Here is a 25,420-nt window from a genome sequence, read left to right as displayed (position 1 = left end):
ACGATTCCTAAAATAAATGTTTGTTATTATTGTACTTATGCATATGTATAAAATTAGTATATGATAATATGTATCGATTATTTAAAATAATTCGATTATTTAAACAGCCCACATTACCATCGTAAAGTAACATATTACAATTTTTATAACTTCTTTGTTAAATAATGTGTCCAAGTTTCTTATATATACTATGTGTGCCAGAACGATAATTTATAATTCAGTTTTAATTAATTTTGAATATATTACATTTATGATATTTTTACAAACAAATGTAAAAAGGTATTACATTTTAGTAAATAAGTAATTGCATTTTATAAAAATTCACCAACTTTAACAATTCGAAATGACGAGATTTTCACAATTCGGAATATAACGTTTACTTACACTTTACACAAACACTTAACTCCACCTATGGTTGGATACATAAAACAAACATTGCAACGAAAATAATATGATCGACTGCAGTGAAGTAGCAATATGGCGATCATAAGTTGCAGCGAGCCGAACGTCATAATACTATAATGAGAAAACAAGGCACACTGTGTGAAGTAATAACCGTATATTAAAGTTACAATTCCGCCAAATGCTTTCTTAACAATGACACTGCCAATAAACCATTTTGAGCGGCACTGCAGATTCCGTTGAGATATCTTTTAAGAACCGACAAGGAACACAATAATGAATTCCTTTATAGAACTAGTTACAGAATGTTCTTAACACTGACAGAAGAACGAAGAAACAGTTTATAAATTCTTCGTCGGATGGAGGTATATTTTCAAAAGTACTAATTACTTCAATAACATATGATCCATAATGTCTTTTATCCTAATATAATACTGAGAGTTTTATCTATTAAAATTGCACTCTTAGATATGATATTTTTTTTCTTTTCATTTGTTAAGTTATATCCATATAAACTGTTATCTTTAACCATATTTTTATATCTTTACAGTTTCCCAGCATAAGAAAATACATTAATAAAGTCTTTATGGCCTAATGCACTATAGATTGAAAGAATCCGAATCATAAATTTTTAATATTTTGTATTAAAAACCAAAAGAAAATGAGCCGAATAGAAAGCGGTCCAGATAATGGAAGTGGTTGGCATGAATGTGTTAAATGGTTAACAAGATGCGGAGCTTTGAGAGCAGATCATAAAGCAAATTGGCCAGAGGCTACTGCTGTTGACTTAGCATATACCCTAAGAGATGGGGTGTTGCTATGTAATCTTTTAAATACAGTGGATCCCGGTTGTATAGACATGAAAGATGTAAATCAAAAACCACAAATGGCACAATTTTTGTGCTTAAGAAATATAAAAGTATTTCTATCGGCATGTTCAACTACATTTGGCTTATCCGATTCGGAACTTTTTGAACCTTCTATGTTATTTGATCTATCCGATTTCCTTCGTGTATTACGTACCTTATCAGCTTTATCAAATTGCCCTCGTTTGAGACGTAAGGGTATACCGTAAGTAATTTATTATTACATAATCTCTTCTATGCATAAATTATATTATTTTTTTATGCCAATAAATATTTGTTACAGAGGCTTTTCTATAGGTCATGGTAGATCGCAAGAAGATATTTATAAGGATTTGCAAAGTGCTGGTGCAGGGTAAGCATGCATTCAAACTTGTCAATGAAATTCCTTGATTTATAAATATATTTACAACTAAAATACACAAACAATATATTTTGCTTAAAGATAGAAAGTTTATAGAATTATCATAAAAATTGATATATCAAAAAGTATCTATATTATTTATAACTTATGTCAATGGGTTTAGTCCCACAACAGGAGTGGGGACATTTACCATGAAACCTAAGAGTATGGATGTAGATGAATCCCAAGTATATCAGGAATTACTCTGTTTCTCGAGTAATTCTCAACACGACTGGCCTTCCACAGAGAAGGTATCTGTCGTTTGCAACTTAAATGTTTGTTTTGCAATAAAAGTACCAAACATCACTGTATTCCATTATAAGAGAAGACAGTCAAGCATTTGCTTATTTGATGTATAAATAAATATTATTTACACGTACAAATGTCTACGGCAAAATTATCTCATTACAGTGATACTGGCACTATTCTGAACTTTATTCTGCATTTGCTCTGAAAATTGATGTGCTAACTATATTTAGTATTAGTAACGAGTTGCTACAAATAGTTTAAGTTCGCAAGAAATTTTATTTTTTTCATGCATGAATAGTGCATGGCTGTTCATATTTTTATGCTAAAGCCGTGAAGACGAAGGTCGTCGCAGAAGATTTAGAAGGCGAGAAGGCGATGAGACAGGTGGAGGAGGCGACAATGAAGATCCAGTCGGGGAGGAAGATGGATATGGAGCATACTGCAGCCATGCTCAAAGTGAAGAAATCTACCAGGACCTTTGTAGTCTACATTTGCCACCTCCTCCATCTGTTGTACAGGTCGTTAAATATTTGTGTTCCTTACATGTATGCGATCATCAAAAATTCATCTCAGTGGCATTTTAAAATTGTAAATCATAACATTAATAATTGATTTTGTTATGTTTTATACTATTCTATATCCCACATTGTTCCTATAAAAAAGAACTTTCTATCGATCTTTGTGAAACAGGATGGTGCAATCTCTGGAGGTGAAAAAAGGGATTATGTAATTCAAGAACTTGTTGAAACGGAACGAAATTATTCGGATGTCCTTAACAGTTTACTTAAACATTTCGCTAGACCTCTTTCCTCGCTACTACGACCTGAAGATTGTGCACGTATTTTTTTTGGCATAAAGGAACTTGCAGAAATCCATGCCGGCTTTCATAGTCAACTTCGGAAAGCAAGAACTGGCGCTGCGTTAGCACAGGTTTTTCTCGATTGGCGAGAAAAATTCCTTATTTACGGCGATTACTGCGCAAACCTTACTCTTGCTCAAAACACGTTGCAAGAAGCATGTGCGCGTTATGAATTAGTTAATCAAGAAGTTATTGTATGTCTTAAAACATTTATCTTTAATATATGATATCCTATGTGTCTTGTTCTTAATGAAAGTGGTAATTGCAGAGATGTCAACAAGAAGCAAATAATGGCAAATTCAAGTTGCGAGATATTTTATCTGTCCCGATGCAAAGAGTATTGAAATATCACCTATTACTCGATAAACTAGTAGAAGAAACTCCTTGTGATTGGCTGGAAGATAGGCGTCAGCTTGGGAAAGCTAGAGAAGTAATGGTTGATATAGCACAATATATTAATGAAGTAAAACGTGACTCAGATACATTGGACATTATAAGAGATATTCAGGCATCGATAATCGATTGGGATGTTCCAGAAGATGCACAATTAAAGGATTTTGGACGATTACTTAGGGACGGAGAGCTTAAGGTAATAATTTCGTAATAATGATGTACGAAATTCTAAATGTCAACAAAACGTTACAATCATATTCTAGGTAAAAGCTCACGGTGACCAACGGGTAAAAGCTCGTTACGCATTTATTTTCGAACAAGTAGTATTGATTTGTAAAGCAGGTAGAGGAGAGCAATATTGCTATCGTGAAACCTTACGTCTCGATGATTATCGATTAGAAGATCATACAGGAAGACGAACCCTTGGCAGAGATTCTCGATGGTCCTATCAATGGTTGTTGGTCCATAAACAAGAATATACTGCATACACTTTGTATGCAAGAACGGAAGAACAAAAGCAAATGTGGATCAAGGCATTGCAAGATGCAATGGATAATGTTAATCCTGCCGCGTGTCGCAATACAAATCATAAATTTAAACTTACAACATTTGACACTCCACGTAGTTGTCAGCGATGTGGCAAATTTCTAAAGGGTCGAATTTTTCAGGTAAAACTTTATTAATTGAAAGTTATTAAATATTGTAACATAGGTTTTCTAATAAATTGTTCATTCGAAATAGGGCTATCGATGTGAGGTCTGCCGCTACGCTGTACACAAACAATGTATTGCACATTCGGGTCGGTGTATGCCAGTGCCTCCCCCACCTCCGCCTCCACCACCTCTACCATGTGAACGCGCTCTCTCGGTGAAATTATGGTTTGTAGGAGAAATGGGACGTGACACAGCATCAAATAAATTAGAACCTCGTGAAGATGGTACCTATATGCTGCGAGTACGGCCTGCCGGACAACCACGTTTGAAACACGAAACCAATTATGCTCTTAGTATCAAGTATGAGCTTCACGTACATATTACCTTACATAAGTGTCAATCTTTTTAAAAATATTAATCTAATGTTATAGGGCAGACGGAGCGGTAAAACATATAAGGGTATTTAAACGTGATGTTGATGGTGCTGATGTATATTATCTCAGTGAATCTCGTTTCTTCAAAAGCGTAGTTGAACTTGTTGAATATTATGAGCGAGCATCGTTATCAGAAAATTTTGAAAAGTTAGATCAACGCTTGTTATGGCCGTATAGACGTGTTTTGGCTAAAGCATTATTTGATTTTCGCGGAGGAGAACGGAATCAGCTCAGCCTACGGCGGGGTTGCAGAGTTGTAGTATTGAGCAAGGAAGGTGATGCTAAAGGTTGGTGGAAGGGAAAAATTGGAGATCAGGTAGGATTTTTTCCAAAGGAATATGTTGAAGAAGAATAGCCATAAATTATACTACTTAGATATTCCCTTCATGTGATAGCACGACGATAAAAAATGTTTTACATCGTGCAATCATAATATTTTATTAAAACATGCCTCAATGGAGAACAAAAAGAAAAAATAAACTGATATAACGCATTTTTACATTATATAAAACATAGAAAAATTTATCTTCACACATTAGTATCATTATAAAAATACAATTTATTTTGTTCTCTTTACTTGAGGTTGTGCTGTATCACAATCATATAAATAGAAAGTACATGTTCGTAAACGGGAACCGAGCGCATAAAAAGAAATATATATTTAGCTACTTGTATAGATCAAAAGAATTATAATTATTTTTCGGTATAATATGACAGTACGAATAAAGTTTCAAGAAGTCATAAAGATTAAAGTTGTCTATCTATTCTTGTATATTAGAATCATACAAAAGAAGAACACTTCGCCAAATGTTTACACTTCTGGACAGCTTTCTCCTTTATGACTATATTTTAAAGTCAATTGCCAAGACTCAATTGTATATACTGTAATTCTGTACTGTTAATGATAAAAATTTTAGCTATTTCTTAAATATAAGCATACATATACATAAATATATAAATAATCGCAACGTGATTATTGTAACAAATTAATTGTACTATTTTTTTAATTGTTACACAACTTTTCTGATTGTGCCAATAAGAATAATCAATAAAATTTAGATCTTATGGAAATGTTAACATAAAAAAGAGGTAATACTTATATACATATATCTAAAATTCTATTTTAGTCTTTTTATTAGCATATACAATAGCAGCCACTTTTTGTTCTAGTCTTTTACAGCCTTTAGTTGCATAAATATTATGTGGAGGAGGTCCAAAGACCACATATGATAATCCTTCTTCTATCATATCATTAGTAGGATGTACTCCTCTGTTTAAAAAAGCCTTTTCTAAACACTTTTTCACATGTACTTCTTCAAGCGGTAAAAATGGCACATAATGGTCTATTACACTAGAGTCTATTGTATCACTATGATAGAAACCACCCTTTTCATTGAATGCTCCAATACTTATTAAATTTTCAAAATCTTGAAGCTTAGTTGTTCTCCTCTGTTTGCCTTCCCCCCAAAGTGTTAATAAACGCTGAGTAATACGCGAACTACCTGTATTGGATAAAAATATGTAAATTGCTTTCCTTGTATTTATAGAAATGTTTGCAAGTCTCCATGATTTAACCCATGCATTGTAATCCAAAAATGGTACAAGAACATTTAGTAAACCTTCTGGCATTTTATCCACTTCATCAAATACAAACATTGATCTTTCACATTTTTGTAAACTATTAATAATAATTGTATATAATTCTTCCTGTGTAATATAAAATAGTATATCATATTCAATTTAAAATTGAAAAGTAACCGTTTAATAATAGTTGAAATATACCTTATATTCATTTACTTTTTCCTGAAGAGGAAAGTCATTACGACCATTAAAAAAATGATAAAATTTGCTTTGGTCCCCATTTTTATAAAGAACCTTAGCAATCAATTGACTTATGTAAGTTTTGCCAGTTCCTGGTGGACCATGAAAACTCATAGTCAAAGCTTTGGGAGGATTAGATGAAGTCAGATGTCCATATAAGGCATTTATTATTACACGATGAGCAATTTCTTGTCCAAAAAGCTCTTTATTAAGAATATCATCTAATTCTAAAAGCATCACATATATCCAGTTAATCTGATTATGTACGTACACATAACCTTCAAAACCTTTATCCTACTTAATATACATACTGTCAATGTCAGAAGAAATATATTCGGTCGTACAACATTCTACAAAATTGCATTCTACATTTTGTATTATTTTACTGACTTTATTGAACCCAGATGATAACACTGACATAGCCGAAAATTCACATTTCACACAAACAGTTAATAAATTAATAACAATAAATACAGGCAAAGTGCCGGCAAAATTCATCTTATATTATTATTTAATTAATTGTATAGTTAAAATTAATCGTATTCCGTAAAATTTAAACATCACTTGCCAACGCTAAAATAAAATATCAAGAATTATTTATCATAATATCAATTTACATAAAAATATTCGTTCGTATTCCATCAACAGAACTGCATTCAATATAAACACTAGCATTCTAAAAAATGCTTTATGGTGTAGCTGTAACCTATAATCATTAGTTTAGATACTTACATAACTGAAATCGGTGATTTCCTATTGGTTCAACTTCAAAGTGTGAGGTTTTGGGTTATTAATTAAGAACTGATATAAAAGATAACCATATAAATATTTAAATAGAATTAAATCAATTTACGTTTTATACCTAAATATAATTGTTTATATTACTACATCGATAAATACTGTTAACTTATAGGATAAAATTTGTTATTACAATAAGCTATGAATGTTAAAATTTTGTAAATAATATTATATAGTATCTAACATTTGTTAAATACCCAATTTACATAAAAGCACGTATCCTTATATTGTAAAAGTAATATTTATAGTTTCTAATACGTTATTTAAAATTAAATAGGAACAATAAAAAAAAGAAATAACCTAGATAACCCTGATAACCTTGAAAAAATAAATAATTTTACAGATCTCTTCAGCGGTCAATAGGGTCAATATTACTATTATGAGTATACGAATCACTCACTAACTGATTCATAGAATTCAGACTGTAGCTACAGTCGTAGCTAACGTATAAGCCGCGGAATAAAATTTTTGCGTGATTTGTATTTTTTAAACAGAGCTTAGCGTATTGAGAACTGTAAATAATACATCATTTACCACATTTCAATATTTTATTCATTCTTTTCAGTAATATTTATATAATACTTATATATTTACTTTAAAATATTGTCCACTGCAGAAGAAAAAATATGGCGTCCGAAAATAGCACTGTTGATACCGCTTATACCAAATTTTACACGCGGGAAGAAGTCGCTAAGCATAATGATAGTAAAGATCTGTGGTTTATTATTCACAATAAAGTTTACAATGTGACTCAATTTATAAGTGTAATTATATACTTTATATGTATTTCTTTTATAATTGACATTTTTTAATAGAACTGCATATAAAAATATTTATTTTATATTTTAAATTCAAGCATCCTGGTGGAGAAGAAGTTCTTTTGGAACAAGGTGGTCAAGATTGTACAGAAGCCTTTGAAGATATTGGTCATTCAAGTGATGCAAGAGAATTAATGGAGATATTCAAAATTGGAGAATTAGTAGAAGTATGTATAAGGTTTAATAATTTTATGTCTCTCTTACCAATTTCTACCTTTTCTACCAATAACAATAATTAAGGACTAACAAATTGTTAATTTTAGGAGGAAAGAACAAAGGGAAGCAGTGATGTAACTGATGTGTCTGATGTAGATAATTCAAGGTATATTTTTTTATATATTAGTTAGTATTATACATAGATATATATATATATATATATATATATATATATCTATGTATAATACTTGATAATAATACGTTGAATATATATATATATTACTAACCAAAGTATTACAGGTACACAATTTTATTATTAACATCTTTTCTATATTGGTGTTGTATTTATTATCGGTCATCGTCATTTATATCGATTGGATAGCACAATTAAAGATCTGAGTATATTATAAAATTATACTTATAGCAATATCTTTTATTTTGATATATAGTCACCATATGATTGTATCATATGTAATTGTGCTGTTCAAACTCATAAAATTATGAGAATTCAAAATTTGTGATATGTAAATAGTCAGTGCAGCATCGTGATGTGATCATTGCCAGTTGCAGTGGTTCTTGGCGATCGTGGCTGATTCCAATTGCTCTTGGGGTACTGGCGACTCTTGTCTATCGTTACTTTATTAAAGCACACTGAATCATTCCTGATATTTATCTTTTTGTAATTTGTATTATACATAAACGAATGTTATAAATAACTAATCAAAGAGTACTATGTATATTGCACATAACTACAGTCTTGTTTTATGACATGAAATTGCACACACAAACTGGCCTAGCATAAAAACATTTATAAAACAAAAATTCATTTGTTATATTTAAGCTAAAATATATATAAACACGCGCGCGCGCGTTTCATATACATGTAATAATACGAATTATATTAACTGCAAGTACAAAAATAAAATAATTTTATTTACATACTGGTACAGAAGTTCCTGTGAAACAAAGGAACAAGAGTTGGCTCCAGATCAATATTTTAAAAACACATTGATTGCAATTACCATTCTGATTGTATATATAAAGATATTTACACTTAGTTAAAGAATATATGAGCAAATTAAGAATTATTTAAAAAATATATTTAAACAATATTTAGAAGAATTCTTAAAGTTGCATTTGTCAAAAACATATTTAAAATTAGTTTACATGTATAATCAACAATGCAATATTTTGTAATATTATGAGAATGAAATTGTTAAGTTTTCTATTGTAAAATTATATATATTATAAAATATGTTCTATTATATTTCCAATATTGTATTTAATAATTTAATAATCCATTATCTCACAAATATATATATATATATCTTATTAAAATCGCTTGAATATAATAAAAGCATGACTTTTATACTATAATTACTTACTATAATTTGTTAAAACGCAAATATGGTCTTCAGTTGTAACGTAGAGCTACTTAGTCAATAATATTGAAATTTACAGTCTTGTCATTACTACTTGTAACATTATTTCACACATTTACCTATGATCAGTATTACTCTTATAATTGCATAAAAAGTGAAGGTGTACTTTAAACATATCTATATCTTCCTTATTTATTTTCTCTGTATCATTTATCATTTTATCAATTTATTTTATATGACAACTGCATATTTCTATCTATGTAATTACACGTAGACGTGGATAAAAATTTTCAAATATTTACCATCTACTGAAACTGGCAACATGCTTAATAGTGGAATGATAGGAAAACGGAAAGTATTCGATGTATGAAAAAATAAATTAATAGATATCTAATAGAAGTCGAAAGAGGGAAAAACGATATCGAGCGAATTTGAGCGCCGACGCTAGGCGCTCGTGCTACAATCTTCCTTTCCTTGTCGCACTTTCAATTTCCCCTTCCCGATCTCGTGCCTGTTCGTTCTTTGGCGGGTATGTCTCCCTCTGCCGAACATCCAGTTCATCGTGAGAGGTGGATTGGTGCGAATCGTGTTGGAAATAGTCAGAATATTATAATCACATAGAAGGCATACGCAAATTCGCATTATACGGTTGATATCATCGACGACATTCGAATTCGGAAATACTCGATTCGAATAAAAGAGAACTGTAGCGTTCGAACAAATTATTATTGTTCGAAATCCGAAGCGGAAAGAAGGGCGTACGTAAAAGTCGCCCGTTGAAACGAGAACTAGAAATTTGCGAGCGAATTTAGCGCAGGAAAGAAGCAGACGGCGGGTCGAAGACAGCTGTATAGGGCAGAGACAGTGGTTGCTTCGAAAAGTCGGCGTGGTGTCATGAGAGGCGGTCTCACAGTCCGCCCTTCTTATCGGTCCCTCTTAGAGTCATGCATGTCGCGCCCTTCAAACGAGGTGAGCGACATTTTTTCTCATTTGCAATTATTATTCTTCATCGTGTCTTAATGCTGAACCTTTTATGGAGAGAGCAGCCATTTATTCGTAATTGATAAAATTCGCGCGCTTTTTTACCCTCATCAGGTTGCTCATTCATAAACGCGACTTGCATTCTTGGAAAAGCTTTCTCATTGGCATTGATGAACTGTACAAAGCGCGTCATTATGCGAACGGTATTTGATTTTCATGAAATTAAAGAAATTGATAAGCCCATAAAGAATGATTAGATCACAAAGCCTAGACACATTCGCAATACGATATATACTCGAACAAAAACCGACGGATTTTATTATCTTTAAACCGGTAAATAAATTAGAACGGAAACTTATTCCGAATTAATTGTTTAATAGAAGGCTATAGATCAGCTTATAATCGATATCGTTATTATCGTGTTAATAAAATGTTTTGGTAATTCATCGATTAAATAAAACCTGTTGGTACGTATTTGTGTTAGTTATAGGACCAGAAAACACGTGTGTGCCAAGATGTACGGCGATTTACATTTCGTGAAGCCAATTATGTCTCTCTTTTGTATATATTCTATAACACGATAACGACGAGCAAAACTTCATATTACGCGTTACAGAGCGCGATATTTTATATTTTACAATTTAGCAAAAAATATGTAATATGTAAAGAGACAAAAAAAGTAAGTCATATTATTTATAATTTATAAAAATCTCATTTTTTATTTCCTGCGATTTTACATTTATTGATATCAAAGAAAACAATTCTAATTGGACTGATGGATTAAAACAGAATGCTAGAAAATCCATATAACATTTAAAATATATTAAAAAGCTACGTGTTTCAAATCCTTTCATTACAATCTTAATTATTTACAATCGATCATAATTGGCATAAGCGATTTAGCGAACTGCTTTAAAATAAGATAAAGAGGAACGATAATATCGCGTTTAATGAAGTATAAATGATAAGGTCAAAGAAAAAGTGCGGGACATTAATACAGCGAATAAATTTAACAGCCAAATTGCACGAAGAATTGCATCATTCCATGAAACAAGGAACCCGAATATGCGTGGTGTGTATTCGAAATTCGTACGAGACTCCAAGAATATATCTCTGCTCTTCTATTTAAACTTATCAAGAGCAATAGCAAATTAATTTAAAGTATTCGTTGCCATTCCATTTGCATATATATGTACGGTATACGCGTTCGTCTTTTTTCTTGTTTATTTTTATTTTACAAGAAGGAATCAAATTTCCAGGTTCACCCAGATGTTAAATCTAGCCCATAGGTGTATTTTAAGACACTTTGCGCAAGTGGTTTTTCGTTTCTGTTGCAAATAGAAATTTATCATTTATCAGGATAGCATATGTTTTGGCGTTAATGAAACGGTCAATAAATGTAAGCGATAATTTTTAAGTAACGAGACGGATATGAGAAGTTATTTTTTTGACTCGAGAAATTGCGCAGCGTTATATTCTCGAAAGGTATAAACTTTTATGGATAATCGATCATTTTATATCATCCGATATCGATCTTGATATCGTGCGAGAGTCTCGGGATTATTTTTAACATTTCACGATGAATACGCGTTGGTCGCGATGTGGCTACAAATAGACGAACAACGACTTCTTAACGAATCGCTGAACGAACAGACAACGACAAGTAAGTACTCTACGACGCGTATTCCGTTTAAGCCAATTGTAGTTTCTATGCAAACCAATGCGTCTTGCTTGCCTTTGTGGTGTTCGGTTACTATCTGGGTTAGGTGGTACGTGTTCTAAGCGGTGTTGATTTTATCGTAAGAACCTTGCTATTCTAAACGCTACGGTTATTAGAAGCTCGTTCATGATCTTCTCACAATCGAACACGTCACACGCGAAATGCACCGAGTAAGATAATTACATCTTGAATCAGAGACTTCTGTTGCCATCTTTCGATTCCGTCTATATACAAACCGTTTTTTAAGAGTAGACATTGTTTGTGAAACAAAAGAGTTAAAAGTCGTCTTCCCTGCAAGTAAAGTTACAGACAACGAGAAATATAACGATCGATAAAATGAAACGAAAACCATTAACCAATGTCATACGACTGTAAATTAGCAGTTTTACACGAACAATCTTGCGATTTGACGTTAAGAGTAAATTGAATATTCTCCATCATTATTTACGTAACACGGAGAATGAACAAGTATTTACATTTAAATATAGCGAAGTATACCACACTTTGTCGTGTTGCTACAATTTTGAGCCCGGTGAATCGATTAAAATTACGTATATATGTAGATTGATGAAAATGGTTGAAAAAAACAATTCGTTTCGATAGCTCGTCGAATGGATCACTACGACTAAAGAATCGTTGACTGTATAGAATTTGATACAATTATTGAACGGCGTAAAATGCATTACACATTGATACGACGACGTTCAGCCTAGTAAATGCAATTAGAGTATATGTTTTGAATTCAGCTCGATTCTAACATCTTCTTGGTTTTTTTTTCAGAGGTATGGTAGTTTATAATAGCCTTTTAATAACTGTTTTCTATTTATATCTTCATTTGTTATTGGTTCATTTTATAATCAGTTCGACCTTCAGTCGTAGGCAAAATCTTCTTTCATACAAGATGTCGCACAGAGATCGGTTTCTTTCGCACGAACGATCAATTAAACGCAATTGGATCATTACGACAGTTTATCACAATAGGCATTAACACGGTTTAGAAGCATATATAGTATACGTATGTATCAGTAGCAGTAAAATGAAAGTCTTGACGTAGACAATAAAAATATAACAGAAAGCATAATTTAAATTAAAAAATTAAAAGGTTCTCTTTATGAGTTGATTTCACACGCTAAACGATAGGTGGGGAGGCTATGGTAGTAGACTTTGCGTAGAAGCATGAGCGCATCATATTGCAAATATCCGTGTTAACATATCGTCTTACCGATTCGACGAATTTTATTAACTCATTTGTAATTCGTCATTGGTCATGCATAATATTCATTGGTAATTATCCTCCTCTAGTGACATTCTTCCTCTTCAGTCGTTAAAAACTGTGAAACTTGTTATACCTTTACACAAAACAATTATAATATCGTTTAATCGGTAATACTCGTTAATAGAGGGTATAATAATGTTATATTTCCATTTTTATATCGTATATTTATTTTCTTTCACATTTGTACATAACGCTTTATAAAATAACGCACGCGCGCATCTCTTGTCATATTGCGTCATTTTTTTTTGATATATTATCGATAACTAAACCAGGATAGTTTAGACACAAATCTTTCGCAAGACTTCTTATTGCAGCTTAAACACAGCTACGATACTACTGTTCAACTGCGCTTTCCATCGCATCAACGAACTTTATTTAATCAAATGTTGATAGTATTTCACACTCGATGTTGTACTCGGTTATATTAAAAGAATTGTACAGCTACACGGTTAAACGATATGCTACCATTTAGAAATATAAACGGTCAGCAGTTTTTATAAACGTCTCCGTTATGAAGCTATTCAAAGCGCTCGCCGATAAAGAAAGTGCAAACTAAACTATAATTAAAATGATACGTCTCGTGAATTTTATAACGTTCATTTAATCAACTTTTCAATTTTTTTATACATTTAAACGAATAAAGAAATTAGAGAAAGAGAAGGTGAAATATTTCCAGTATTACGTACATGGATTTCTGATATATTGAAGATATCCGATATTTCAAAGTACGTAGACGTTATTTAAATCCGATACAATGATAAACTGTTAACGTAGATACGTTAACAGGAAAATCAATAATTTATTCAAAGGTCACCTTGAAGATGAAACCACGAACGTCTCGCGTAGTACGAGGTTCGGTCGAAAGAATGCAATACACCTAATACCCATGGTCACGCGCTCGATAAAATAAATGTTTTAAGCTTCTCTATTTTCAAAAACATTTACCACCGGTTCGTATTCAGTATCGACGCTATTATTGATAATTTTGATTATCAATGTACACGATATAGGCTGGCGTAGGAAAAGATCGATAGCAAGCAATCTATTAAAAAAACGATTAACAAACTCGGTATCGAGTTCGTTCGATAACATTACCAATATTTCCGGTATCGGTCGAGCTAATAGCCGCGTAAAAATTCCGAAAAACGGGTTTATATTTCACGGTCTATTGGACGGTGAAATATGTATAAAGAAGGCAGACCGATCTTAGCCACGAGAAATCTTTGGCGTCTGGCCAAACGAACTATTACGGTAGCAACAACATCTCGACTATAATAATATAATAATGTACGTCACACGACGATATAAGTATAAATTCAACGATTTGTCACTTTTTAGATCGTCGCGGTTCTCCGAAGTACGCTAATATCTTTCATTAGTCGCGCGAGGAAACCTGCCCGATAGTTGCGTTTTTTGACGTTATTTTCACGTTATTTTCACGTTATTTTCACGTGTATTTTCACGTTATTCTCACGTGTTTATTTCGTAAATCGTTTTACAGTGACTTTAACGACAGTTCGTTCATACGCAATTTAAGTGAAATTATTGGCAACCTTTTTTTTGTTCACGTTTATCACAATGTGTGGAGCGGACGTAAAAAACTGGACTTTAACGTTCAAACCATCTTTATAAATGTCAGTTAATGACAGAGCAAAGTCGTATATCTTAGCGAAAAATTGTACCATTTACAAGGTCGAGGAGCTGGTTGAAATTGTCGATAATAAAGCTCGATGAATTATGTACGAAGGTAACCGTACGATCCATTTCTGTGAACCTTCGATTCGATTGACGGTATACCCCTATAACATAACGTAGTAATGTCATATAGCAATATCGAATGATGTTTGAAAGATCCAATTTGTTCGATGTAAGAATAAGAATGATTTTTAGTAAGCGAAATAATACGAATGATTTCAGTTACCGTGGGACATGATCCACAGACAAGTAACGGGAACCAATCGCAACAGCAGTTACAAAGCGGTGGATGGAATGGAATCCCTGAAACGACGTTGGTCTCTCGATCGATCAGAAACAACGGCAACAGCAATGGCTGGAACCCGATTACGTCTCCGTTCCAACATCAACAGGAACAACAACAGCTACACGAACGGAAACAGAAAGAAGTTAAATCTGGGGATTTGGGAGATGATGAAGACGGTGGTGGAGGGGGTGGAGGGCTGGAGGGGGCGGACCCAGAGGAGAACAACTCTGTTCACCTCAAGAGACGGGTGGGACTCGTCAGTGGGGTGGCTCTAATCGTTGGTACCATGATAGGTAGAGCAATCTATACGATTTCAGTAAAATCTTATACGGTTAATTAGAAATAGTACAATCTCAAATTCTTCTTCTTCTTCTTCTTCTTCTTCGTCGTCGAATTACGAAACGATAGGTTCTGGGATATTCGTTTCGCCGTCAGGGCTTTTGGTTCGAACCGGCAGTATCGGAATCAGCTTCCTCGTATGGACGGCCTGCGGCATGTTGAGTCTGTGCGGTGCGTTAGCATACGCCGAGCTGGGTACGATGAATACGAGCAGCGGCGCCGAGTACGCTTACTTTATGGACGCATTCGGTGCACCACCTGCTTTCCTCTTCTCGTGGGTTTCCACTTTGGTCTTAAAACCATCTCAGATGGCGATAATCTGTTTGTCATTCGCGCAGTACGCGGTTGAAGCCTTTGCGGCCGACTGCGATCCACCCGAGGAAGTAGTCAAAATCGTTGCACTCCTGGCGATCATACTTATACTGTTAGTGAACTGTTACAGCGTTAATCTAGCCACAGGTGTACAAAACGCGTTTACCGCAGCAAAATTGATCGCCATACTCGTTGTAATTGCCGGTGGCTCTTATAAGTTGATACAGGGTAATACGCAGCATCTGAAAGGCGCTTTCGATACCGTGGACGGTAGTACCGTTAATATAGGCAGATTAGCCACAGCTTTTTATACTGGTTTGTGGGCGTACGATGGATGGAATAATCTCAATTATGTCACCGAAGAAATCAAAAATCCTTCCAAAAATCTACCACGGTCCATTATGATTGGTATACCCCTCGTTACGCTATGTTACGCATTGATAAATGTCTCCTACCTGGCCGTGATGTCACCTTCGGAGATGATCGAAAGCGAAGCTGTTGCAGTGGTAAGACAATTTTTAATGTTATCCTTTATCATAGAAGTCGAGTATTAAAGCAGAGAGTCAGGTTGAAATTCAATTAGTAATTCGTATTTGTAATGATTCAAATGATAAAGAAATATGGACTAATATTTTGCAGACTTTTGGAAATCGAATTCTTGGCGTTATGGCATGGCTTATGCCACTTTCGGTTGCGATTAGCACGTTCGGTTCCGCAAATGGCACTCTTTTTGCAGCGGGTAGACTTTGCTTTGCCGCGTCTCGAGAGGGCCACCTACTTGACTGTCTCAGTTATGTTCACGTACGACGCTTTACTCCTGCACCAGGACTTATCTTCCATTCCCTCGTTGCAGGTACCTTTTACACAAATTTCACATTCCATTACATTCATATACCTATTCCACTAAGTACTCGGTAAAATATCTCCTCATCGATTAGGAGCAATGGTGCTATCCGGAAACATTGATTCCTTGATCGACTTTTTTTCGTTCACTGCTTGGATCTTTTATGGTGGAGCAATGCTAGCTCTATTAGTGATGCGAAGGACCAGACCGAATCATCCACGACCATATAAATGTCCGCTGATAATACCTGTTCTCGTACTTGGAATCTCTGCGTACCTGATTGTAGCGCCAATCATCGATAACCCTCAAATTGAATACCTGTATGCGGCTGGGTTCATATTAGCGGGCATGCTTGTCTACCTCCCGTTTGTTAAATACGGATACGTGCCCAAGTTTATGGGTAAGATCATTAAAGAAAGTTAATTGAATAAATTGACGCAAGATAAAGAAACTCGTTTGCATTATTCATTCTGTTCGCAGAAGGTGTGAATGCCTTTCTTCAGATGTTACTCGAAGTCGCACCAACGGCCGCAGCGTTTGATTGATTTCGATCAGATGCAGAAGTGTGATTTTTTAAATGCCAAATCATTCCACTGTGGCATAGTGAACATGATACGAATGTCTATTTTAAATATGAATAGATAAAGATATGTAACCTCTTATCGAAGCTTAAGGCTGGCCCGAATGAATTCACAAATATATAAAAATATTATTTTATTACTTGTTACTCATATATAATATACATTACATGAAACACATTATTGTTAGACAATTAGTTAACGTTGTAACTATTGAACAGAGCAACTAAAAGTATTTTAAATGTTTATGGTTAAAATTTTATTTTTGATTTTTACCCAATGTTTTCTTATTTACTTTTCCATAAACATTCAGTAAACCATCAGAACCGCGCTTCCACCGCGCTTTTTTATTTTTATGATTTGATAGACTTTTCTCAAGACCTGATGCGTGTGTCACGTCATTTTGCCGTGTTTCCTTCTCAGCTTTCCTTTCACGTTGTAATATCTTATAATTAATATACTTCTTTTTGGGAGGTTTTGCTCCTAAACTTACAGCGAGCGCTATTTCCGCTTCTTTTGCTTTTTCTCCTTTAAAACCGGACATACCGAACTTCATAACCTCGTATCTGACACGTTTCATTTCTAGTTCCTGTTTTCTTCTTTTGTCATTTTCATTCCGCTCGTTTTTTGTTACGTTGAATTTAGAATTTTCTACGTCATTGTTTTCTTTACTTTCAATAGTTTTTACCCTATTCTTTGGTTTTTCATAATTTACCGATACGAATTCCTTCACGGCGTCCTTTTTTATTTTTGATACTCTTGTTGGAATAAAATCTTCCATTATAAAATACTGAAAACGTAATTATTGTTATTATCAGTTTATACCATTTATTTCACCTAAATATATGTATATTTACTTACTATGTACGAGATTAAAATTCTTTTGAATACACAATCATCCTTTACTCACTGCTAAAATAATAAAAGCTGCTAAAATAATAAAAGCTGCTAAAAATAATAAATATCAATTTATTACAAATTTAATTCTCTCGTTGTTTTATCGTTGCTTTATTATTTGTTATTTGGACATATATAATCATTATAATAATTAATTTCTAATTGATCAGACAGCAATTTTTTGCAATATTATACGTGTGTACTTCGCATCTTTCGTCGTATTTCACATAACCTCAAATATTATCGTTACAACGTAATACTAAATAAGATACAACATACTTATGCAGATATTAATTATCATATATGTACAGTATAAAAACGATTACAGACATCTATGATGGAAGAATATCCACCTATTAATGTACGTTTGGCAGTAAATAGAGTCGATTTAAATATAATAAAGAACGAAGACATACAACCTCGAATATATACACCAGGAGAAGAGATTTCTAGTCAGCCTGACTTTTTAAGGTAAATACCGTAAATTTTATTAATGTAAGGAAGAAAGAAAAAGATTCATATGCCATGTCAATTTTGTTAGAGGACATGGGACATACGTGGATGATGAAAACACATTACGCGCATCTGTAGCTGGCGTTTTAGAAAAAGTAAATAAACTTATTTCGATAAGACCTTTGAAAGCACGTTATCAGGGTGAAATAGGAGATGTAGTTGTCGGTCGTATAACCGAGGTACAACAGAAGCGATGGAAAGTTGACACAAATTCCAAACTTGATTCTGTATTATTGCTGTCCAGTGTTAATTTACCTGGTGGTGAATTGGTGCGATATAATAATATAATTTCTCATATAGTTTACGTATGTTAAGTTGTTTATAAGTTTCAAGGCAATGCTATCTTGTATATAATTTGTAGAGGAGAAGATCTGCAGAAGATGAACAAACTATGAGAAGATATCTCCAGGAAGGAGATTTAATTTGTGCAGAAGTACAAAGTACTTTTGTTGATGGTTCGCTCTCATTGCACACTAGGGTCTTAAAGTATGGTAAATTGTCTCAGGGTATAATGTTGAAAGTATCACCGGCTCTTATAAAGAGAAAGAAAACCCATTTTCACAATTTGGCAAATGGTGCGAGTCTAATATTAGGAAATAATGGTTATATATGGATTGGAGCTAGTAAGAAAGATACTGATAGATCAGAAGGTGGTTTCACGCAGGATTTGTCAAGGATTCCTCAAGTAAACCGCGAAGTTTGCGCACGATTACGTAATTGTATTTTAATCTTAGCACAATGTAATATCCAACTTACAGATACATCTGTTACATACGCTTATGAAGAATCTATGAAATATAAAGTAAATGAATTGCTGGAACCAGAGGTAATAATTGATGTGTCGCTACTAACTCATCAAAGACTAACGCAACAATAATATTTTGTTCCGATCTTGTACAGATAAGTACATAGACAAATGAAAAAAATTTATACTTTATCATAAATTTTTTATGTAAAATAAAGCAATAAGAAAATTTAAAAGGTTAAACTTTATTTATCTTATTTCCTTATATCAAATTATTTGCTATTTCGGCACTATTAAATGATATTTGATGTTGATAATGCTATATTATTAGTATACAAATAATAATGCAAATATATAAACAAAACACTGTAGTGTAATTAAAATGATGTGCATGTGTGACACATATATTACAAGAGTTTTATAACTTACTGCAGCCTTAAAGAGACTTGAAAAATGATATATAATGTAATCGCACATTGCTAATGCGGTTATTGATTAAACAAATAACATAGACGCAAGAAGTCACATCAAAGGAACATGGATGCATGTTTTACTGCATTTGATAAAGATGGAGATGGATATTTGTCGATTACGGAATTTGAATTCATTTGTCGTGCACTATTTCGTAATGATCGTGGGAAAATTTACAACGTCGATGAAAATCAATTGAAGGAAATGTATTCTATATTTGACTTGAACGGAGATGGAAAAATTGACAGAGAAGAATTCGAGGTATTTATACATTTGTAAATATTATATTGTTGAAATGATTATCAAGTCATTTAGTTTATGTTATCTTAGATATGCTGGAATCGATGGATTAAAACATGCACTCGTCCAAAGAGCGCCTTTTTAATTGTGGATGTACAAAACGATTTCATAACAGGTTCCCTAAATATTAAGCAATGTGCTGCCCAGCATGATGGTTCAGAAGTAATTGAACCAATTAATCGTTTATTAGAAATTGTACAATTTGATGCAGTGTTTTATTCTCTTGATTGGCACCCTATGGATCACGTATCTTTTATTGACAATTTACATCTAAGGTAATTAATCTAGATCGATTTTGATTTTAAGTTAATAGATTTATGTTTCCAACGTAATTTACAAATTGAATATTTTATATTTTTTACAGAGATGTTGACCCTAGTAGCGGAATCTCAAAAGAAGCAGCACAAGTTTATGATACTATAACATTCAGAGGTCCGCCATTGTTAAAGCAACGACTTTGGCCGCGTCATTGCATTCAAGACTCTTGGGGTGCTGAACTTCATAAAGATCTGAAAATTGTAGACAATGCAATTAAGATATACAAAGGAACTAATCCAGAAGTAGACTCATATTCCGTTTTCTGGGATAATAAAAAGATGATGGAAACAAGTCTATCTTCACAATTACAAGAAAAGGGCGCGACAGATATATATATCTGTGGATTAGCCTATGATGTTTGCGTCGGGGCTACTGCAGTAGATGCACTTACAAACGGTTATCGGACTATTCTCATCGATGACTGTAGTCGAGGAGTAGACCTTGTTGACATTGAAAAAACTAAAGCTACTGTTATAGCTGATAATGGCGTAATTGTAAATTCAAGTCAAGTGAAAGCAATGGTCGAAGGAAAAGATCGCCGACCAGAACTTGGATATAAATTAGCTTTAGAAATTAAACGAAAATTAAATTTTGTAGATGATGATAATCAATAATTTTATTTTCTTATGTAAATTGTAAATTAGTACGAAAGCTTGTGAAACGAATATTAGATAAATTAATGCAATATTTTATATCAGAGATTTTGTTTCTTTGAGAATCGTATTTATCTATAAAATACATGAGAATAAATTATTTTCTGCATTAAATATCAATGTTACGTTTTTTCTCTTATAAACTATATACTTCTACCTAATTTTAACAAAATAATTGTCCGGTATAAAGTTAAAAGATTCGAAACTGTTAATTTATAATTATACAGCCAGATCTGACGGCCTTTGCGCGAAACATACGAAATGTGAGGTTATGTTTGGAGGAATTATTTATTTGTGTAAATGGCCGTTATATTCCGTATACAAACGTTTGGGGGGACCTGGTATAAACATGTTTTATCACGTAAGTTGTTTTAATATAAAATATAAAATACATATAACTTAAAAATCATAAAAACTGAATAAATATTAATTTTAAAATGTTTGTTAAAATAAAATATTGTGCGAATAATTTATTTCGACTACTCAATTTATTTATTTATTTCTTCAATAATTTATTTCTACAGATATCGTTAGAACACGAAATTTTATTACACCCTAGATACTTTGGACCTCAATTATTAGATACAGTGAAACAAAAACTGTATACTGAAGTAGAAGGCACCTGTACGGGAAAGTAAGTTTAAAACTATGATTGAAGTAGTATGCATATATTTATTCTAAGTAATTATGTATAATAATTCTTGGTATCTCAGATATGGTTTCGTAGTTGCTGTAACAACAATAGATAACATTGGTGCAGGGATCATACAGCCAGGACAAGGTTTTGTTGTGTATCCTGTTAAATACAAGGCCATTGTATTCAGACCATTTAAAGGAGAAGTATTAGATGCTATAGTAACACAAGTAAACAAGGTAAACATTAAGTGCAGTTTTAAATTTCTATGAAAGTATAATTTAAAAGATTATATATTCTCTATGTTTTTGTTAGGTTGGAATGTTTGCTGAGATAGGGCCACTTTCATGTTTTATATCGCACCATGTAAGATTATTTTTATGTATCTTATAATTCTGATTGTATTTTGCAAATAACTAAATCTTTCTGCAGTCAATTCCAGCAGATATGCAGTTTTGTCCAAATATAAATCCACCGTGCTACAAATCTAAAGAAGAGGTAGGTATTTAAAAGATGTATACAATAAAAAAGTATAACTTAAAAATTGTATTCATAAATTCCAGGATGTAATTATTCAACCAGATGATGAGATAAGGTTAAAAATTGTGGGCACAAGAGTCGATGCAACAGGAATTGTTAGTATTCATAACATATAATACTTCGTCTTAATATCTTTTATTACATGTTAAAATGCTAATGTTATATATATTTTAGTTTGCTATTGGAACATTGATGGATGATTATCTGGGTAAATATTTGTTTTATCAGCCTAGTGATTTCTTACAATATTATTCATTTTCATAACACATGTTTTCTTTTATAGGACTTGTGTGTAATTGAATGCAATCAACACATAGATTGTTCTAATGTAAGCTTTGCATATAAATTAAAGTAATATTTTATTATAAAATAATAACATTTATATACCATATAAAGTAGGGAATATTTATTTAATTTATTATACTACCTTTTAAATTCTATATTGTTTAAATATATGCGTCAGTAAACATGCATCTACTTGATCATGAATAAATATCTTATTTATTATGAATTTGAGATTGTAAAATAATACGTCACAACAGTATCAAAAACTGTATTTAAAACAAAACATATCTTTTTCTTTGTTAACAATCACTTATAACAACAATGCGGTAAAATACTAATGCATAATATTTAAGTAAAATTATATATATTCATCATATAAATTATATCACATACAAAATTCTGTCACTTGCGTATCTATATAGCTTTAATGATATTAATCAATATAATTTAATCTACTCATAAGCTTTTTTCAACTATATTATTTTAATTTATTCGAAGGTATTAAAAAGGAACATTTTTTAACATGACTATTAACTATAATTACATAAATTTAAACAATATATTAATTATGTAACTTCATCATTTATTTCTTTTACATGCTGCAATAATTTAAAAAATTGTAATAACTGTTTTATTTTATTCGAAGCAGTTTAGTATATCTTTTTAAGCAAAATTGAGTAAAATGCGTATCTAAACCTGATAAAGCAACAAATAATGCAAGTTTTGCGTCAATGGGTGACTTAAATTTTTCTGTTACATTTTGATCAGGCATTGTTTTATCGACGACGTGCTTAAATACCTTCCCATCATTATTAACATAAAAAGTCGAAAAACCATCATACCACCTGTTGGTAAAAATATAAATGATATAAATATAGATAAATATAAATTTAAACAGGATTATAAAAAAACAATTGCAGAAGAATTACAAAAATGACTTACGATGGTGTACTCTCTGCTTGTTCTTTTGAATTCCACATTTTAATTTTCCAAAATGTAAGAAATACACGTGTACCAGAAATACCTACTATACGCCAACGAACTTTAATACTGTTATCCTCAGGGTGCATAGTCATTTTTAAAACCTCGAACTTAACAAAAGCATACTTTAAATGGCCTATTATTTTTAAAAACGCTATTTGCTTAAAATAATGCTGGATACCACTGTAAAACATTTTTAAATATATGTATTATTTATTTTGAGAACATTAATAATAAAAATATTTTACATTATGCACTTACACACTTGTTGTTCCTCTAATATTGTTGACAAAAACTATATCCTCTGTATAGATTCCATAATCCAATTGTTTAACAAATAGAAGTGGCAACTGAAAGAAATAGATGTTAATATTTATAAAATTTCATCAAGTTTTATGCAATTTAGAACAATTTCTTTGCACAAAAGAGAAACATACATCCTTACGAAGAATATCAAACACATTTTGTAAATTTGATTCAATTGGATTACGATCCTCAGAAGCTTGCATCTCATTTACACTACGCACATTAGGAGCAGATTCTGCGTAAAGTATCCCATCCTTTTGAGAGCTAAGTAAGACATTATCAGATATCCTCTTGGTCATTACCATCTTTGTATATGGTAAATAAAAACTTTTATTTCTTAAATTCAAGAACGATTTTTCCCATTGTGCATTGTTCTTTAATAATGTCATGTCTAAATCTAAATTGATAACACTTTGCATTTGAGTATTCATTTGTTTTTGTTTATGTAACTTAATAATTCTCTGTTTAGTCCAATTATATTTTTGGTTTTTATGACCCTCGATATTAGCATCAAAAACAGCTGGTTCATTTTGACTTAAATGAACTGTCGAATTCAAATGTTTTTCTCTGTCATTTATTACTGAGCTTCCTTGCGTATCTAAAAACTATAATTAAGTCAGTTATTGAATATCCATTTTTTATCAAAATTTTGCTTCAAAAATATTTGAATAGAAAAATCATAGTAAAATTATAAATTAAGTAACACATAAAAGAGAGATATACAAAAATAAACAACCACTTACTAATACATAGCTTTTGTCACTTACAAACTGTTAAAGTTTTTAATAAGAAGGCCAGGAATTTCCATACTGTGTTAGTATATATTAACAAAATTCAATACAATGTCTATTCATTTTAACAATTCTACCAATTAATATTTTCCAAAATCTCCAAAATTTATGTAATACTAACATATCGAAACAATAGGAAAACGACGAAAAATATTAAATGACTTAATCGTTAATAATGCCTTTGTGAGAACGATAAAACATCAATAAATTATTATGAAAAAATGATTATTACATAAGTATATTGAGGTTAAGTTATTCTACGCAATAATACGAATTCTTGAAACGGAGGTCTTATATGATGACAATTAAAAATGTCATATAAATATAAACGATTAACAATTATTGTACGAAAATTATTAGTATAATCATAACTTACTTCATCCAAAAACAAAGAGGATTTAATATTATTTAATAACTGATAGTTGATATCAGTTGTTTGTTTTCGTACATTAACAAAAGATGTAAATTTATTTGAAATAGGACGTAAATAAAATGACATTTTTCTGGATCTTTTGTTTCACTGATTTGTATACAATGTTGCTTAATTACACATATAATGTAATATAAAATAGAATTGTCGGCATGACCTTAGTGTCATGTTATAGACAGCCTCCGGCATATTCACACATGTTCCATTACAATTTCCAAGCACTTTTAACAGATGTTTGAAATTTGAAAGATGGCGCTTGTGTTTAGTGGGAAATTTGAAATTTTAATACAGCAC

At 32.1% G+C, this 25,420-nt stretch overlaps 8 protein-coding genes across 21 annotated transcripts; 5 read left to right on the top strand and 3 right to left on the bottom strand.

Moving 5' to 3' along the window:
* The first annotated feature begins 447 nt into the window (after positions 1-447).
* Positions 448-5,187, top strand: LOC117205878 (protein vav). Of its 2 annotated transcripts, none has more exons than XM_033444686.1 (9): positions 448-767; positions 953-1,473; positions 1,552-1,620; positions 1,793-1,919; positions 2,608-2,970; positions 3,045-3,365; positions 3,433-3,837; positions 3,911-4,182; positions 4,254-5,187. In XM_033444686.1, the coding sequence occupies exons 2-9, from the start codon at positions 1,064-1,066 to the stop codon at positions 4,609-4,611; spliced, it is 2,325 nt and encodes a 774-aa protein (XP_033300577.1). In that variant the 5' UTR covers positions 448-767; positions 953-1,063; the 3' UTR covers positions 4,612-5,187. The 2 variants fall into 2 exon arrangements, with proteins under 2 accessions (XP_033300577.1, XP_033300576.1); XM_033444685.1 differs by lacking the exon at positions 1,793-1,919 and adding an exon at positions 2,246-2,435 and having other exon boundaries at positions 449-767.
* LOC117205884 (torsin-1A-like) lies at positions 4,796-6,946 on the bottom strand. 2 transcript variants are annotated; one of them, XM_033444701.1, is made up of 5 exons: positions 6,810-6,941; positions 6,389-6,650; positions 6,039-6,304; positions 5,876-5,963; positions 4,796-5,758 (listed from the first exon to the last, which is right to left on the bottom strand). In XM_033444701.1, exons 2-5 carry the CDS (start codon positions 6,573-6,575, stop codon positions 5,367-5,369), a joined length of 933 nt encoding a protein of 310 aa, XP_033300592.1. In that variant the 5' UTR covers positions 6,576-6,650; positions 6,810-6,941; the 3' UTR covers positions 4,796-5,366. The 2 variants fall into 2 exon arrangements, with proteins under 2 accessions (XP_033300592.1, XP_033300591.1); XM_033444700.1 differs by having other exon boundaries at positions 4,796-5,963; positions 6,810-6,946.
* LOC117205887 (cytochrome b5-like) lies at positions 6,777-8,946 on the top strand. Of its 5 annotated transcripts, none has more exons than XM_033444709.1 (5): positions 6,777-6,851; positions 7,492-7,639; positions 7,732-7,860; positions 7,957-8,015; positions 8,414-8,946. In XM_033444709.1, the coding sequence occupies exons 2-5, from the start codon at positions 7,502-7,504 to the stop codon at positions 8,502-8,504; spliced, it is 417 nt and encodes a 138-aa protein (XP_033300600.1). In that variant the 5' UTR covers positions 6,777-6,851; positions 7,492-7,501; the 3' UTR covers positions 8,505-8,946. The 5 variants fall into 5 exon arrangements, with proteins under 5 accessions (XP_033300600.1, XP_033300601.1, XP_033300602.1 ...); XM_033444710.1 differs by lacking the exon at positions 6,777-6,851 and adding an exon at positions 7,008-7,091; XM_033444711.1 differs by lacking the exon at positions 6,777-6,851 and adding an exon at positions 7,236-7,254.
* Positions 8,947-9,776: 830 nt separating this feature from the next.
* On the top strand, positions 9,777-17,508 carry LOC117205880 (b(0,+)-type amino acid transporter 1-like). Of its 5 annotated transcripts, XM_033444694.1 has the most exons (7): positions 12,583-12,714; positions 14,710-14,955; positions 15,126-15,482; positions 15,598-16,346; positions 16,480-16,693; positions 16,779-17,084; positions 17,165-17,508. In XM_033444694.1, exons 2-7 carry the CDS (start codon positions 14,946-14,948, stop codon positions 17,227-17,229), a joined length of 1,701 nt encoding a protein of 566 aa, XP_033300585.1. In that variant the 5' UTR covers positions 12,583-12,714; positions 14,710-14,945; the 3' UTR covers positions 17,230-17,508. The 5 variants fall into 5 exon arrangements, with proteins under 5 accessions (XP_033300582.1, XP_033300580.1, XP_033300581.1 ...); XM_033444691.1 differs by lacking the exons at positions 12,583-12,714; positions 14,710-14,955 and adding an exon at positions 9,777-10,200; XM_033444689.1 differs by lacking the exons at positions 12,583-12,714; positions 14,710-14,955 and adding an exon at positions 11,724-11,875.
* LOC117205886 (uncharacterized protein C1orf131 homolog) lies at positions 17,384-18,574 on the bottom strand. 3 transcript variants are annotated; one of them, XM_033444705.1, is made up of 2 exons: positions 18,443-18,574; positions 17,384-18,052 (listed from the first exon to the last, which is right to left on the bottom strand). In XM_033444705.1, exons 1-2 carry the CDS (start codon positions 18,458-18,460, stop codon positions 17,522-17,524), a joined length of 549 nt encoding a protein of 182 aa, XP_033300596.1. In that variant the 5' UTR covers positions 18,461-18,574; the 3' UTR covers positions 17,384-17,521. The 3 variants fall into 3 exon arrangements, with proteins under 3 accessions (XP_033300596.1, XP_033300598.1, XP_033300597.1); XM_033444707.1 differs by lacking the exon at positions 18,443-18,574 and adding an exon at positions 18,209-18,231; XM_033444706.1 differs by lacking the exon at positions 18,443-18,574 and adding an exon at positions 18,124-18,180.
* LOC117205889 lies at positions 18,285-21,193 on the top strand. The gene is made up of 6 exons (XM_033444713.1): positions 18,285-18,630; positions 18,701-18,941; positions 19,034-19,498; positions 19,940-20,149; positions 20,219-20,463; positions 20,553-21,193. Exons 1-6 carry the CDS (start codon positions 18,494-18,496, stop codon positions 21,118-21,120), a joined length of 1,866 nt encoding a protein of 621 aa, XP_033300604.1. The 5' UTR covers positions 18,285-18,493; the 3' UTR covers positions 21,121-21,193.
* Positions 21,194-21,413: 220 nt separating this feature from the next.
* LOC117205885 (DNA-directed RNA polymerase II subunit RPB7) lies at positions 21,414-22,844 on the top strand. Of its 2 annotated transcripts, XM_033444704.1 has the most exons (8): positions 21,414-21,520; positions 21,684-21,793; positions 21,873-22,032; positions 22,109-22,159; positions 22,226-22,291; positions 22,357-22,428; positions 22,508-22,541; positions 22,617-22,844. In XM_033444704.1, the coding sequence occupies exons 1-8, from the start codon at positions 21,431-21,433 to the stop codon at positions 22,631-22,633; spliced, it is 600 nt and encodes a 199-aa protein (XP_033300595.1). In that variant the 5' UTR covers positions 21,414-21,430; the 3' UTR covers positions 22,634-22,844. The 2 variants fall into 2 exon arrangements, with proteins under 2 accessions (XP_033300595.1, XP_033300594.1); XM_033444703.1 differs by having other exon boundaries at positions 22,508-22,844.
* Positions 22,845-22,871: 27 nt separating this feature from the next.
* LOC117205883 lies at positions 22,872-25,356 on the bottom strand. Its single transcript, XM_033444699.1, has 5 exons — positions 25,073-25,356; positions 24,037-24,510; positions 23,861-23,949; positions 23,561-23,782; positions 22,872-23,463 (listed from the first exon to the last, which is right to left on the bottom strand). The coding sequence occupies exons 1-5, from the start codon at positions 25,193-25,195 to the stop codon at positions 23,250-23,252; spliced, it is 1,122 nt and encodes a 373-aa protein (XP_033300590.1). The 5' UTR covers positions 25,196-25,356; the 3' UTR covers positions 22,872-23,249.
* Positions 25,357-25,420: the final 64 nt, after the last annotated feature.

The sequence above is a fragment of the Bombus bifarius genome, unplaced genomic scaffold (genome assembly GCF_011952205.1).
Source record: "Bombus bifarius isolate JDL3187 unplaced genomic scaffold, Bbif_JDL3187 scf7180000007996, whole genome shotgun sequence".
NCBI classification, from domain to species: domain Eukaryota; kingdom Metazoa; phylum Arthropoda; class Insecta; order Hymenoptera; family Apidae; genus Bombus; species Bombus bifarius.
Note: the sequence above shows the minus strand (reverse complement) of the source record. Positions and strands in the feature narration are given on the sequence as shown.

Coding starts and splice junctions, on each gene's coding strand:
- LOC117205878 (XM_033444685.1), top strand. CDS start 1,064: ATGAGCCGAATAGAAAGCGGTCCAGATAATGGAAGTGGTTGGCATGAA. Junction 2,436..2,607: donor CTCCTCCATCTGTTGTACAG/GTCGTTAAATAT, acceptor TTTGTGAAACAG/GATGGTGCAATCTCTGGAGG. Junction 2,971..3,044: donor TAGTTAATCAAGAAGTTATT/GTATGTCTTAAA, acceptor TGGTAATTGCAG/AGATGTCAACAAGAAGCAAA.
- LOC117205884 (XM_033444700.1), bottom strand. CDS start 6,575: ATGAATTTTGCCGGCACTTTGCCTGTATTTATTGTTATTAATTTATTA. Junction 6,305..6,388: donor TATTTCTTCTGACATTGACA/GTATGTATATTA, acceptor TGATGCTTTTAG/AATTAGATGATATTCTTAAT. Junction 5,964..6,038: donor AAAAAGTAAATGAATATAAG/GTATATTTCAAC, acceptor TATATTACACAG/GAAGAATTATATACAATTAT.
- LOC117205887 (XM_033444709.1), top strand. CDS start 7,502: ATGGCGTCCGAAAATAGCACTGTTGATACCGCTTATACCAAATTTTAC. Junction 7,640..7,731: donor ATGTGACTCAATTTATAAGT/GTAATTATATAC, acceptor TTTAAATTCAAG/CATCCTGGTGGAGAAGAAGT. Junction 7,861..7,956: donor AAATTGGAGAATTAGTAGAA/GTATGTATAAGG, acceptor TGTTAATTTTAG/GAGGAAAGAACAAAGGGAAG.
- LOC117205880 (XM_033444689.1), top strand. CDS start 11,812: ATGTGGCTACAAATAGACGAACAACGACTTCTTAACGAATCGCTGAAC. Junction 15,483..15,597: donor AATCGTTGGTACCATGATAG/GTAGAGCAATCT, acceptor ACGAAACGATAG/GTTCTGGGATATTCGTTTCG. Junction 16,347..16,479: donor AAAGCGAAGCTGTTGCAGTG/GTAAGACAATTT, acceptor AATATTTTGCAG/ACTTTTGGAAATCGAATTCT.
- LOC117205889 (XM_033444713.1), top strand. CDS start 18,494: ATGATGGAAGAATATCCACCTATTAATGTACGTTTGGCAGTAAATAGA. Junction 18,942..19,033: donor ATTTACCTGGTGGTGAATTG/GTGCGATATAAT, acceptor TATAATTTGTAG/AGGAGAAGATCTGCAGAAGA. Junction 20,464..20,552: donor ATTGACAATTTACATCTAAG/GTAATTAATCTA, acceptor TATTTTTTACAG/AGATGTTGACCCTAGTAGCG.
- LOC117205885 (XM_033444703.1), top strand. CDS start 21,431: ATGTTTGGAGGAATTATTTATTTGTGTAAATGGCCGTTATATTCCGTA. Junction 21,794..21,872: donor GAAGGCACCTGTACGGGAAA/GTAAGTTTAAAA, acceptor TTGGTATCTCAG/ATATGGTTTCGTAGTTGCTG. Junction 22,292..22,356: donor GCTACAAATCTAAAGAAGAG/GTAGGTATTTAA, acceptor CATAAATTCCAG/GATGTAATTATTCAACCAGA.
- LOC117205883 (XM_033444699.1), bottom strand. CDS start 25,195: ATGTCATTTTATTTACGTCCTATTTCAAATAAATTTACATCTTTTGTT. Junction 23,950..24,036: donor TTGATATTCTTCGTAAGGAT/GTATGTTTCTCT, acceptor TATTTCTTTCAG/TTGCCACTTCTATTTGTTAA. Junction 23,464..23,560: donor CAAGCAGAGAGTACACCATC/GTAAGTCATTTT, acceptor TTTTACCAACAG/GTGGTATGATGGTTTTTCGA.